At 39.7% G+C, this 14,673-nt stretch overlaps 1 protein-coding gene across 1 annotated transcript in view; it reads right to left on the bottom strand.

The window, feature by feature from the left end:
• Positions 1–14,673, bottom strand: part of EIF3H (eukaryotic translation initiation factor 3 subunit H) — an 85,127-nt gene that overhangs the window by 59,536 nt on the left and 10,918 nt on the right. The window contains exon 2 of the mRNA XM_056483981.1: positions 8,624–8,780. Within this exon, the coding sequence (XP_056339956.1) occupies positions 8,624–8,780 (157 nt within the window). The remainder of the gene's footprint in view (positions 1–8,623; positions 8,781–14,673) is intronic.

The raw sequence follows: 14,673 nt of genomic DNA, 5'->3' as shown, positions 1-14,673 counted from the left end.
AACAGCCACTCCTGTACCACATGGTCCAAGACCAAGGAATAATAATCAAGGATGAAGAAGTAGAAAGTTTCTAGAAAGAACTGACAATGTTCTGTTCACAAAGTTTGGGCTTCATTTGGAATGAAGCTTTAGTTCCTCCAAACACAGAGGTAGACACAAGAGGAGATATTAAGTGTATGTGTGTGTATATATACACACACACACACTTTCATTATTTAATTGGTTATCTGCTTCCGTGCTCTTTTATGTCTTTAGTCAAAGCTGAGCTGATTATATTAGCACTAAAAAATTTAATTCAGAATGGCTCATTTGTAATATTTTACCAAAATTGAAGGTAAAAGAAACAAACCTTTCATAATCCTGACCATATAAAAAATATTAATGAGTTTCTGCAAGTCTTAGAAAATTATAATATGAAATATCAACATAACAAACTATATTATTGTATATCATGATTTTAAATAAAGAATATGGCTAAGAGCACAAGCTAGAAAGTAAAAACTCCAGGCTTCAAAATGAAATCTTCCGTATAATGAAACGTTTAAATGCACAGCTGAGTTGGATACAATCTCCCAGCTCATTCTAATGCTGCTAAAAAACAGCTACATACATCTAACTACCTATCTCTTAAAACACAGTTCTCTAACTTCATTTTCACACTAAGTATGTGAATATTCTTAAACACAATTTTCAGTAAAGTACAGCATAGAAGTTTATTAAGTATGATAATAATATTCCTGCAAACTGCAGAAAAAAAAATCAAGCAACCTACAACCGATTTTAGTCTATGTTTTTCTGTTTAAAACTGCTCAAGGAAAAATGCCATTAAATATATTTTCTTAAAAAAAAAAAAGCTAAGAGCTAGTATAACAGTTTGCATTTTAAATCAAATTACACTTTCTTTCGCGGCAAAATTTCAATGGAAACTGATTTAAATAACACTTTAAAATGCATGGTACTTTAAACAGCAAAGTAATTCTTCTTTCTTGATACAAAATTAGATGCTGAAAAAAAGGATTACCCTACCACTTTAAAGCACTGCCCCTACAGTAGAAATCCAGAAATGCAGTAAACAAAGCATTTCAGGCAGTTTGTGCAATGCTGGCAGAAGAAGGATAGTTGATAGGCAATTTTTAAGTCTTCACAGTCCAGTAGTATAAATTCCCTTGGATAAGCCAAGGAGTTCCATCACAAGTGCTGCCTCCTCATTCTTCGTTATGCGTGGTAGAACTGGGAAGCACAGAAGCAAACCCGCACAACAGGCAAGCTCCCGTGCTGCTTTTAGGATGCACACACACAAGTCTGAAAAAAATTCTCCCCATTTACACCGAGCCTTAGAGCACACAGCACATTTAGGCTGACTTAAGAAGGGAAAAAACACTGAGTCAGGATAGCCAATGCACTTTGTACTATATTTGTGAATTGGTTTCTGTAGGATTACACGCACCGTATCAGACACGGAACCGCGCAGCCCCGCGGCACCGGCCCGAGCGCGGGTCCGTGAGCGAGTCACGGGCGCCCCCTGACGGCGGCTGCGCCCCGCGCCGCGGGCACGGGACACACGGGACACACACGGGACACACGGGACACACACCGGGCACACGGGACACACACGGGACACGGGACACACACGGGACACACTCGGGACACACACCGGGCACAGAGCACACACACGGGACACACGGGACACACACCGGGACACACACGGGACACACGGGACACACACGGGACACACACGGGACACGGGACACACACGGGACACACACCGAGCACACAGGACACACACGGGACACGGGACACACACGGCACACACACCGGGACATACAGGGCGGGACACACACCGGGACACGGGACACACACGACACACACGGGACACACGGGCACGGGACACACAACGGGCACACAGGACACACCCGGGACACACACCGGGCACACGGGACACACACCGGGCACACACGGGACACACGGGACACACACCGGACACACGGGACACACACCGGGCACACGGGACACACGGGACACAAGGGGCACGGGACACGGGACACACACCGGGGCACACGGGACACACACCGGGGCACACGGGACACACGGGGCACGGGACACACACCGGGCACACGGTACACACACCGGGCACACGGTACACACACCGGGCACACGGTACACACACCGGGCACACACCGGGCACACACCGGGCACACGGGGCACACACCGGGCACACGGGACACACACCGGGCACACGGTACACACACCGGGCACACGGGGCACACACGGGACACGGGGCACACACCGGGCACACGGGACACGGGACACAGGGCACGGGACACACACCGGGCACACGGGACACACACACGGGACACGGGACACACACCGGGCACACGGTACACACAGGGCACGGGGCACACACCGGGCACACGGGACACGGGACACACAGGGCACGGGGGGAGGGACGCACACCGGACACACGAAGCACGGGGGGGGACACACAGGGCACGGGACACACAGGAGACACGCAGGGGACGGCGGGGACATTCACGGGACACACAGGGCACGGGGCACACACCGGGCACACGGGACACGGGACACACAGGGCACGGGGCACACACCGGGCACACGGGACACGGGACACACAGGGCACGGGGGGAGGGACGCACACCGGACACACGGAGCACGGGGGGGGACACGCATGGACACGAGGGGGTGGGACACACACATGTCACGGCGGACTCGAGGGGAACACTCGGAAAATTCACTTGCCTCGGGCAAGAGAATTAAAATCACTGTGTTCGTAGCACCTGTGATTACAAAACCATCCTCTGGCATTCACCGCCGCATCTGGCAGAGACAAGTGCACCCATCCGCACACCCAAGGCACTTCAGCCCGCACCCGGTAAAGCAGCCTTTTATCGGCATTTCTTCTTCCTTATCCATTAAAGATCTCCTGTCATTACAGGTAAGTCTGCACAGTATGAAAACTTTGGCAAAATATTTCACAGGCTGCATTGCCTGCTACTCCACTGAACCATCACAATTACACAAACCATGCCAATATTGGCTTCCTTTCAGGAAACAATCAATGGCTTGCATTAAGGACAGGTAAAGTACAAAATAATTCCGGTGTCATTAGCAGTTTTATTAAAGAACCTTGAATACGTGAGATATCTTATTAGATGACAATTAAGCACATAGTAAATAATGTCTTTGTCCATAAGTATATTGCAATATCAGTTCTGGCAATTCACAAAAAAATATCAAAATCAGATGAGATTATTTTGAGTGCTTAACAACTGACCATCGACCCTTATCATAATCATCTGAATTCCTTATATAAATTCAACCTTATTGAGCCTATGGACTATTTTACACATTTATTACATCCAAATGATTAAAAAACCAAAGCAAAACAACAACAAAAAAAATTTAGGAGTTTTTGGGTCATCTGTTGCCATCTTTAGTGAAATAAAACTCAAATTTCACATAACCTGACTTCTTCATTTCATAAACATTCCATTTTCTTACAGTAGAAGACAACAGACATGAGCCATAACTATTATACCTAAAGAGAATAAGCCTATACAAACAAAAAAAAAAAAAATTGCTAAAGTTGCATCTGCCTATTCAGAACACAGTTACAGTCACTGCATGTTCAAGGTCTGTCATGCAACAATACAAGTGAAATACAAGATGTTAAATACAATGATAAAACCTTTGATTTAAAATGGGAATAAAACAAGAAAAACTGACAAAATCTAGCCTGGACAGAAGCCTTTACTGAAAGGAGATGAACCAACACTGCTGGGGGGCTGAGATTAAATGATGCTAGCACTTCTATAGCAATACAGCAGAAGAAATCAAGCTTCAGAGAGTCCACTCGGACCCTACTGCATGCAACAGGGCTTATGAAAGGTGTAGAAAATGTCTTAAGGGAGCAGCTGGTGGAGCTGTGTTTGTTCAGTCTCGAGTAGAGGAGGCTCAGGAGGGACCTCATTGCTCTCCATAGCCATGTGAAAGGAGGGTGTAGTGAGGTGGAGGCCAGTCTATTCTGCTGTGCCTGCAGTGAGAGGACCAGAGGAAATGGCCTTAAAATGAGACAGCGGAGATGCAGATTAGGTATTAAATTATTTTTTTTTTCAGTGTTAGGGTAGTCAGGCACACTGGAATAGGTTGCCCCAGGGAGGTGGCAGGGTCACCAGCCCTGAAGGTGTTTAAAAGGTCTGGATCTTGTCCTGGGTGATGTGGTTCAGGGGTTACAGTGGTAGGGTTGGACTTGATCATCTTGTAGTTTTCTTTCAACCTTTATGATTCTGTGATTGTACCTGCAGCCATCTGCTTTTGCAGGGATCACATGTCACAGGTGAGTGAATGGGCAGCACTGTAGGTAAGGCTCAGCAGTTCAAACTGCTGCTGCCCCTGGCCAAGTAAAATCCTGAATAAACACCATTTATGAGCTGCGACACCTTTGTCCACATGCAACTGCACCCATTTGAGGCTAAAAAAATGGTAGGTTTGTGGCAATGTTGCACTACATTATTTCTAGTTGTTACTGAATGATTACACAACTCAATACTACCTAAAGCACAGAAAACCAAAGGTAATAGAATCTTTAATCATCTAGCTAACTTCTAACCTGAAAACCAAAACTAATCTTCTCAAGTAACGAAGAAAAAAATCATATTGGGAGATACCAGGAGAAGGCATCAGCTTTCCTTCTGGAGCATTTCAGAGGGAATCTAATAAAAGAAAAAAAAGATACAACCACATAGAACTTATTTTGATGTATAATTATTTAACTGCCTCAAAATTCTGACTGGCATATATTCCACAGGACTTAATTTATTATCTTAGCTTTGTAGCTAAGTTACTAAAATACATCAGACTGAAATAAATTGTCTCAAAATAATGTCTCACAACATCTATAAAGAGTGACAAGAGGTATACCTCATTTTTAATTGTTGGATTTCCAAGAAGAGAATATAAATTCCCTTTAAATGGGGAGAAAAGCTACTCAGTGAAAAGGACCAAAGATAAAATCAATAAAGTGCAAAGGACTGAACTTAATATGTTGCTTAGAAATAAAATTTATAGACACAAAAAATACACTTATTTATCAGAAGGAACATACAGAAAACAAGGTTTTTAGCAAACCTTAACTGAAAGACAGCAAAACTATGCTCAGACAAAGATTTGGAAGTGCCCTAAAGCAAAAGCGCTTTTCAGAAAACTACCCTCGGTAAGACAAGCTGGAATACTGCATCATTTCACAGAAGTACCTAAGCCAAAAATCTTTAGAGCAGAAATCTGATTTTCCCTAAACAAGAGTTGAATCTATGTGGGGAAGGCGAGGCAGGGGGCACAGGAATAGGGGTTGTATGTGTAAATCACTGAAAGGATCTTCATGAAATTAACCATCAGTGCTTTGAAAAATAAACTCAATGCCTATGAGGATTTAAGTGCACCGGCATTAAGGAAAACACAATTATGTGAAAAGTAAATGCCTAACCAAAAGCCCAAAGTGCAGCCCTAAAATACTGAACATTCACATTGAAGCATCTTTTGCTGAGGACTCAACAACAATTCTGCAATTTTCCTCCATTAGCTCACACATCATCAAGTAAACTTCACCTACAGATTTCTAACAGGGAGCTGGGTTGAACCCTCTCACCCCCACTAAAAATCTCATGCTGAAACAGGCCAACCTAAGTGTTTAAGACTTCTCTGACAGGAAATCTTACCTAAAAAATTGCACTTTGTAAAAAGAATCATAGGAAGACAACACTGCAGGAGAAACTCTGAAAGATGAAAAACACCTGTGGATTCATACGTGGTGGACAGCCCGCCCAGATTTGCAGTAACAATTACTTGTAGCTAAAAAACCTCTCATGTTTTCTTTAGTTTCAGAAAGAGTCCAATTCAAGCTGCATTAAAGGTATTTTTGCACTAAAAGAACAAGTTCAGATATGTTTTTTGAAAAAATTAATTTTTTAAAGAATTCTGTAACAGGAAACAGTCAAAATTTAATATTATCTCAGGCATTAGCAGCAAGAGACAAAATGGCTCCATAACAAAAGCATAACTAGGCATATCTGAATAAATGGTTGCTGTAAGCAAGTTTAAATACATCTTTATCAAACTGATTTTAAATATCATGCATACCTATTTCAAGTTCAATTTAAGGATATTTTCTTAGCACCCTCAAAAATGTGTTTTGTATTAGATTTGCACAGCTTAAAAGAGGAAAACATTCACATAAATGTGTCTTGCCAATTACCCAACAGTTTATTTGCTCAAATATCACCCTCCTGTACAAAAGCTCAAATTCTCTTAACAATTACCTCAAGACCACTGAGGCCTACACTATGGCAGAAGATGATGCAAAATCATCCTGACAAAAGAGCACAACGCTAAGTATTACTCTGTGTGATAGAAGCACTGAAGTGCCAAGGCCCTTATATTTTCTCTCCATATCTATGGGCCTGAATTTATACAAATATATAAAATATATATACCAGATAGGGTACTGAAGTAACACACATGTTTTAGGGGGAAGGAGGTGCCTTGTTTTCTTTGGTTTTTAGCTTGCTGAATTTTAACATTCTGGCAAGTAACGAGATTTCTCTACTTGAATTATCTGCATCTAGAAGAAAAAAGAATCTTTTGAAAATCTGGCAGGGTGCTTGCATAGGGAAACACAGCTCCAGGGAAAACAAACAGGGGGCATTTATAAAACATTATTGTTTTTCCCAGTGGCAAGACAGAAGACAACTCTGAGGAGCCTAAAAAAATACCAAAGGCTCAAGCTAGCAACCTCAACAGCCATTTTGTTTAGGTTTTCATCTTCCCTAGGCTCGACCACGTAGGTTAAAGAGCTCAACAGACCCCTAGTGAAGCAGAATGAACATGAGCACTTTGCACTTCCTAAACAGTTCAGTCTATTTAACTGTATTTCACTGAGAAGAATACAGAGGGAACATCTCTGTGATCCATGTAGTACAGGCTAGGGAAGATGGAAACCAATGGGAAATTCTCCAGACCTGGGTTACAGCTTTCAGCATAGCAAGCTCCCCTGACCTGGTTGCAGATTACCCACACTGCCAGAGGCAGCAGCAGCCCCACTGACAGAGGCTCACTTCCCACTCTGGATTGAGTTTGCTCTGCTTTCTGTGCCCACAGCATGGCAACAGAAAGCTGAAAAACTAAGGGGTCCAGGTGAGGGACCCTTGCCTTTGGACCTTACTTGATGCCAGGACTATTACTCTCTAAAAAAGAGAAAGACTTGTACCAAAAATCACTTTCCTGGAATGAAGTTTCCCCCAAATAAGAAGAGCTGAACCCTGCATACCAGATCACAGGCTTACAGCTCAGCATGGGAGCCATCCTATGGTGAGCAGAATCCATCTCCAACACTGAGAAATGCGTTTCAATTCTTGCTCTCCTATCACCTACATGGAAATAATTCAGCCATTTTCCACAGAAAAAATGAAGCATGGGGTCCAATTAAGAATTTAGATGACTTCAATCTTTTGAAGGGCTCCAGAAGAGAAGGAATCTTTAAAACTTTTTTTAGGCTTTAGTAAAATATAGTACTGACTCAAACACCATGTTATTGTAGGACAATTAAGATTCCTTTTTGTTTAGCACTCTTTTTTTCTTTGAGCTAACTGTATAATGCCACAAAGGAAGCAACAAACAGCTACAAAACCTTACCAAACTGCAAAGCATTCTTAAAATTTTCTCTGCTATAAAAGCAGATTCTTTTGCTATATTAATTTAGTAATATCTAATCTCATTAGCAAGAAAAAGCAGTTTATACTTACAGATTAAGCGATCTTGCTCAAACTGAATTATCAAAACAGAATCAACTGCAACTACTTTGACTATACTGTCTCTTTAGTTACTTTTGAAGTTAAACTCACTCTTAATGCCCTAATAAAGTTTTTCTTCTAGTATCATTAAATGCACACATGCATACTTACAACACCAAGATCAGAACTGCAAGCCTTTTAAGTTTACTTTATAAATTCTGTGCCAAGCCAATCATACTAACTTACAGTGTCAGTAACAAAACATCACTAGGACCAGCAAAAAGCACTGAGACAGAGAGAAACCACCCATGATATAAACCATTCTAGCTCACTTGGAAAGCAAAATGATCACCCAGACTTAAAGTTAGCCAAAGGCTCTAAAAACTTACAAAGCTCTGTTTTCCAGGCTTTCAATGAGTTCTTAACAATGAGTACCAGTAAATCCACAGAGAGGCAATCTATGTGCCGAGCTACATCCAGATGTGTATGCATGCACACACATACACAGCCATCTCCATAAACAGCTTTAAAGTAATTATGAATTACAGACAGGAAACTAATGTAACTTCCTGTGTGGACAGTCTTATCCTAAAACAAATGTCCATATAATACAGTATTCATCCCCTATAACTTCCCTTACACAGACAAGCTTTAAGTTAGATATTCAGAGTGGCACTTCAATTAACCTGCTGACACCTCAAGCCACACTAAAAAAGCCACTCTCAGTACATACAAGCTTCTGTTCACTGTGAGGGGAAAAAAGTCCTTTTTAGCCCATATAGAATTTCTTTTCTGCCTAAGTTTTACAAAACTGTAACTATTACCTTCATCAAAGTCTGCATCATCTTCTGTATGCTGTGGGAAAGGGAAGCAATTTGTGATTTCAAGTCTGTCATCCACCACAAGACCAAGCAGCACTCCTTGGACCACTTCATTTCCCTGCCCTTCTTCCTGGTAATGTTTAATGATCTTCAACACAACCTGGAACACAAAACAATAAAACCATAATATGAAATGAATTATTTTTGTCCTCAAAACTCTGTACCTGGAATTTTAAATTTATTGCACAGATTAGACCTGCAGACCAAGTGAGCTACTGGCTTAAGCACCAGCAATTTTAATACAAGTTGAGGAAGAGACAGTCACTCTGATATTACATGAAAAAACAAGACCATTAAATTAACCATCAAAATGCAGTTCTAAACCAATTTTCTGAAACACACTCTAAAATGAAATATTGATCTTTTTTACTTTAGCTTGTTGCTTTTAACTGTGAGCTTTTAACAGTATCTTGCAGGCCCAATAAGCCCCCTCTTGAGGGAAACAATGCACAAGAAACTAAAAAAACATCTTTAAAAACTATGCAGAAACTAGTAGGAATTTTTTAAAAGGTGCAGATCACATCAAATTTCAATTGCATTAATGTTCCAAAGTACATCTCACTGCAGTTTTATTTCAGATGATAGTTCAAGTTATATAATGTGAATGGTGTGTCACAGAGTATTTAAGAAAAATCAATGATAAAAGAAAAAAAATGCACAAATTACTCATAATATTTTTAACAACATAATTCCCACTTCCTTCCTTAAATCTGAACTCTACAATGAATAATTCTCAGGAGATGATACTGTAAATTGAAACAGTATGAACAAAACCACTCAAAAACAGTCAGTCATTTGCTAGCAACACGTCATACTTAAATGATATTTTATACTCAAGAATAAGAGCTACAATAAGGTAAGGTACTAACCACAAACACTGACTTAAAAGAACTTATGCTTTGTCCAGTGAAAAAGAGGTTTATTTTACTAAACCCTAATCTACCCATTCAAAATTCAACAGAAAATGTCTGATGATTATGTTTTCATTGAAGCAAAACTACTTTAACATCTGCTGGCAAATACAGAATAGTTTCGTAGAATTCAGCTCAACTGCCCTTAGAATAGACTTTGTAAGCTCATACTTATACATAAAAAACATATTTTTGTCCCTAGCTTTCTCCTTTGTGGATCAGCAGATGTCACTTTTTGTAAAACACTCTTAATGTATTAATGTACCACAATACAGGTTAAATGAAAGAAAAAGGAGACTAGAATAGAAACTATTTACAAATACACCATCTTCTTGGGCTAAAATGGGAAAATGAGCTTCATATGCAGCCTACTTGGAGGCAGGGCAGAGAGGGTAAAACTGAAAAGAAATACCTATTTTCACCTAAGTTGGATTTAAGTATCAAACTGGACTAACAGCCACCGATTCCTTGTTTATTTACAGTACCACTTGTGCTTCTTCTTGCATCTAGATATACTTGCATTGAAGCTTCTCAATCATAGGTAGAAAACAACATTTCACTCCAATAGACATTCACATCTGTCACTCAAGCCCTTTGCAGCCACACCTTTTTATCCAATTTGCTACAGAGCAGAGACACAAAGAGATACTTTGGCTACATGCATCTCATTTTAAGGGAAAACAGTAAGGAAATCAGGATCAGTGGTCAGTGAAGCAGTACTTAACACTGATGGAAGCAATACAGCAAAACCATCAGTTTGAGATCACCAGGATGTAGATGAATGTATCACAGAGTAAGCACATAAATACTCAACTTGCATTTAGTGCAAAGCTAAGGTTTATTATATATTTGCCATAAACCCTGTCTTCCAGTCACAGAATCCATAACGACCCTGCAAGATTACAGCAGAGAGAGCTCCCTGTCTACTATAAAACTATTCTCAGCACCTTTACAGTCTTGTACTCTTCACCTTTTCCAGTATTTTTCTCATTTTCTCTTGAGCTGTCTTTGCACACTGACTGTCCCTGTTAAAGTGAGGACTGTTTGCCTGTTTGATTTCATTCCAGGAGCATTTGTGATATGATGCCAATTTGCTGCAGCGTTTCTGATGATAATTGCTCACAGAAAGCAGCCACAAATGAAACAAGCATGAGCTGTCACAGAGTATCAATGATTTTTTCAGAGAAAGAAAACTAGGAGTTCAAAGCTCTTAAATGTTAACCAAATATCCCAATACCACAATGAAGTTATTACACAAGCCTGCACTTTTCGATCTCCAGCCTGAAGGCCAGAGCAGACATTATCCAGGGAGACACAAACCCCAGGGATTTAAGCCTACCTGCAACCTTGCTTTCCAACCGAGTCTGAGAAAGGGAGCAGAGAAGTTCATGAACTCAATACTCTAAATTTCACAACCATTAGGACACTGCAGAAGTTTGTGTTTATGACTGCACTGGAAAATACATTAGCTACTGAAATCACTTATAAAAGGATGCATCCAATGACACAGGATTCTTGTTTTCATTTTGTTCTTTGTTCTGGACAGTTTTATTTAGCACAAAAGACACCAGTCTCTTGTACAGCAGACTCTTCAACTCAGACTGAAAAACCTGCTACCAAAATACTACCATATGATCAAGCAAGAAATGTGCTCTGAAACTTGTGTTTCAGTACTAAAAACAGACCTTCATGTGTAAAGCAGAACTATTTCTCTAGTAATAACATCACCTACAACACTAAAAACGTCATTTCTATTTTGTTTGCTAGTCTAGATACAGAAGGAAGAGCTGACCACTATGCTAACACCAATGCCACGACATTTCTGACTGAATGTACAAACTAATACTTCATACTGAATAAACTACACACATCCAAGAAAAATGAGCACTAATTTGTATTGAGACATTTTCTAAAAGATATTATGTTTGTGAAGCATCAGAACAGAATCAGTGTAGTTATACTGGTCAGAACATAAATGTAGTAAGTGTTCATATAAATAATTCAAGTAACACAGCACATTGAAAAATACCAATTTCTCCAAATAACACTTAAAAAATCCCAAAGAAATCTAAATGAGCAGCAGCATAAGCATCTTTCAGTCAATGCTGATTCATTTGCCAAACACCATCTATAATTCCCCTCCAACTATTCCCCTAATAGGAGATACTGCCCTCTGCACAAGTTATGATTGTTTTTAAATACCCATAGACCCTTCACTGCTATGCCACAGCTACATAAAATTAACAGTATCCAAACCAAACCACATTTTAACTGCTACTGTTACTTAAGTAATACAGTTATGTTTTTAAGGAGGAAAAAGAAAATCCTCAGATTTCTAAACTCTAATACCTTGAACACAAGTCAATAATTATATGCAGCATGATTTAGTAAATTAGCATGTAAGAAATATTCAGGTACATAACAACTCTTTAGAAAAAGATATACAAGTAACTCCCAAATAAAACTCGAGAGTCCCCCAGCCTTGCGAATTTAGTGTTTAAAACACCCAAGTAATTTAATCACTTGGAGTAGCCACTTGTCAGATGTTAATGACCATTAATCCTCAATTTAAAAAAAACCCTTGCAGTTCTGCAGTGCTCCTAATCTTCAAATCTTTAAAGCACTGCTCAAACATTAAGAATGAAGGTCATACTAAAAAAAATCTAAAATAATTTAAAAAGCCATTCTGAAACTATTAAGAACATCAAAGATACATATTTTAACTGCATACTCTCAGATTTTAAATTGGGCTACATCTCAACATCATAGCTGTTTATTTCAAAAGTTTGTACCTCAGTACAGAAAAACATGTAACACGAACCCACAGATGAAGTATTGTGAGCCTTTGGGGGGCCTGTGAAGATCCCACTGTAGGGACATGAATATACCAAGATGCACATTTCTATATTTATCTAAAGAGAAACAACAGCAAATCAAAGCACTGAGGATTCATTTATGACAGTGTTCCAGAGAGCTGAACGTCACCACATTGAAACCAGATTTCCAGTACCTGTGCTGTGTCTTACACATGTGAAATCAAACAAGAGAGAGCTTCTGTTAGCCCACTGGATACATGATGTATGCAGCACACTGATCTACAGTCTTAAATTAAGTATTTAGATCTTTTTAAATGCTTAACATTTTTTGCCACCCAAGAAAGCTTTGTGGTCACAACCACTAGCATCAATTGCCAGCATCTGGGGAAGAGGATGGGGAGAGAAACTAAATAACTGTGTTATGTAGCCGGTTTCAGCATTAACGTGGAAGGTGCCACGATGCTCACATCCTCTCAGTACTTAACACTACTGCAAGGGTGATCAATATTTAGCTTGGCAAAGGGTCTTGAAAGCTATGACTGCTAACAATACATTTTGAATACAGTGATACATTTTGAATATATCCATATCATATGTAGCCTTCTCCAGACAAATTCTTAAAACTCAAACCATGAACTTTTATATTCTATATTATTTTATATCATTACTGTCTCAGCATGAGCAATTTTACTTAAACTCATAGCATAAACTAAATTCAAGAGAGAACTGATAATGCAGCTTTGCAAATGGATAGATCACAATGTTAGTCATTACTAACAATGACTCAGGCAATTGTGTTAACTTCAAAGATGCCCAGAATCAACATCTTCTTAAAGAGTTGAACTGTTTAGCAATTAATATCCATATGAAGACATACCACATTTTACTCTAATTTAGTGGCCATGTCTCCTTCCCCAGGTAAACATATACCAAAAACAAATCTACAACTGGTGTTGCACTGAAACTATCAGTTAGCTATACAAAAATGAAATTTAATTAAACAGTTCTGAAATCCTGAAGTATGGAATGGCTTTTTAAACAAAGACTTGGAAAAAAATACAAAAAAACCCCAGATATCATGAAACATGAGCAACATGAGTTAACATTTTAATAGTTCCAGATGAGGTTTTTACACACTACAGATAAGTGCTTATCCTACACTTAAAAAGACAAGTTCTGGAAGTTGACCAAGCAAAAATTTGCCTTGAGCTGGTTTGTCTCCTGGCTACAGCACCACTTGATAAGACAATAACAGAGACATTCAACTTTCCTGCCAGGAGAAAAGGAACTCTGAAGTAAATTAAAGATATAATTGTAACGATTAAGAGTAAGAAAACATATATTTGATACATATGACACGCTCCTCCAGATGATTAAGGAGACAGATGTTTATAGACACACATTAAAAATTGCATCTTAATCAGGGCAGTCCACAGAAATGAGTTCTAGAAAGCACTGTGACAGGTAACACGTCAGAAGCACAAAATAAACAGGTTGATATCCTGGTCTCACTGCTGTGGGATATGAACCTTCATGGCACAAGAGTTGCCACCACATCAAGTCATGGCCTGAGTTCAACACCAAGCTGAGTTGTGTGGCTGACAGTCCTGAAGGATAGGATGCCATCCAGAGGAAGCTGGACAGGCTCGAGAAGCAGCCATGGGAACCACATGAGGTTTAGCAAGAGCAAGGGCAAAGTGCTGCACCAGGGTCAGGGCAAACCCCAGCACCAACACAGGCTGGAGAATCAGATGAGAGCAGCCCTGCCAGAAGGACTTGGGAGTGCTGCTGGATGTGAGGCTGGACACTTAATTCACTTAAATGCATATTCCAGCTTCTCTGCAGAGATCTTTGAATTCTTCTAGATTCTCTTATTGAATAGGACTGCATTTTTGACCATTTCTGACATGACAGATGTCTAGACATTTTTTCTTTCCTTCTTCATACTTAGCTTTAGAATAAAAGCTCTTAAAGCTGTCAAACCAATTTTATCTCAGAAGAAGTAAAAAAAAAAAAAATTCAAAATAGTTTTCCATTAAGACCTTCAACATCTTAAAGTAATTGTGTTGGCAGATATCTTCAGTTATAACTATGTTTGGTGGCCAAAAAAAAAATTCCCTGAGAAGTTATCAAAAAGATACTTAATCTAAACAAAGGCCAAGACTGAGCAAGGTAACTTCAGAAAAATGTTGTTTTGAACAGCAACTTCAGAAATAACAAGTCCTAGCCCTCACTGTTTTAGCAAGCAAGTGTTGCAGTCATTCTT

Source organism: Oenanthe melanoleuca, chromosome 2, assembly GCF_029582105.1.
Source record: "Oenanthe melanoleuca isolate GR-GAL-2019-014 chromosome 2, OMel1.0, whole genome shotgun sequence".
NCBI classification, from domain to species: domain Eukaryota; kingdom Metazoa; phylum Chordata; class Aves; order Passeriformes; family Muscicapidae; genus Oenanthe; species Oenanthe melanoleuca.
The sequence above is the reverse complement of the archived record's forward strand: the minus strand, read 5'-3'. Positions and strand labels throughout refer to the sequence as shown.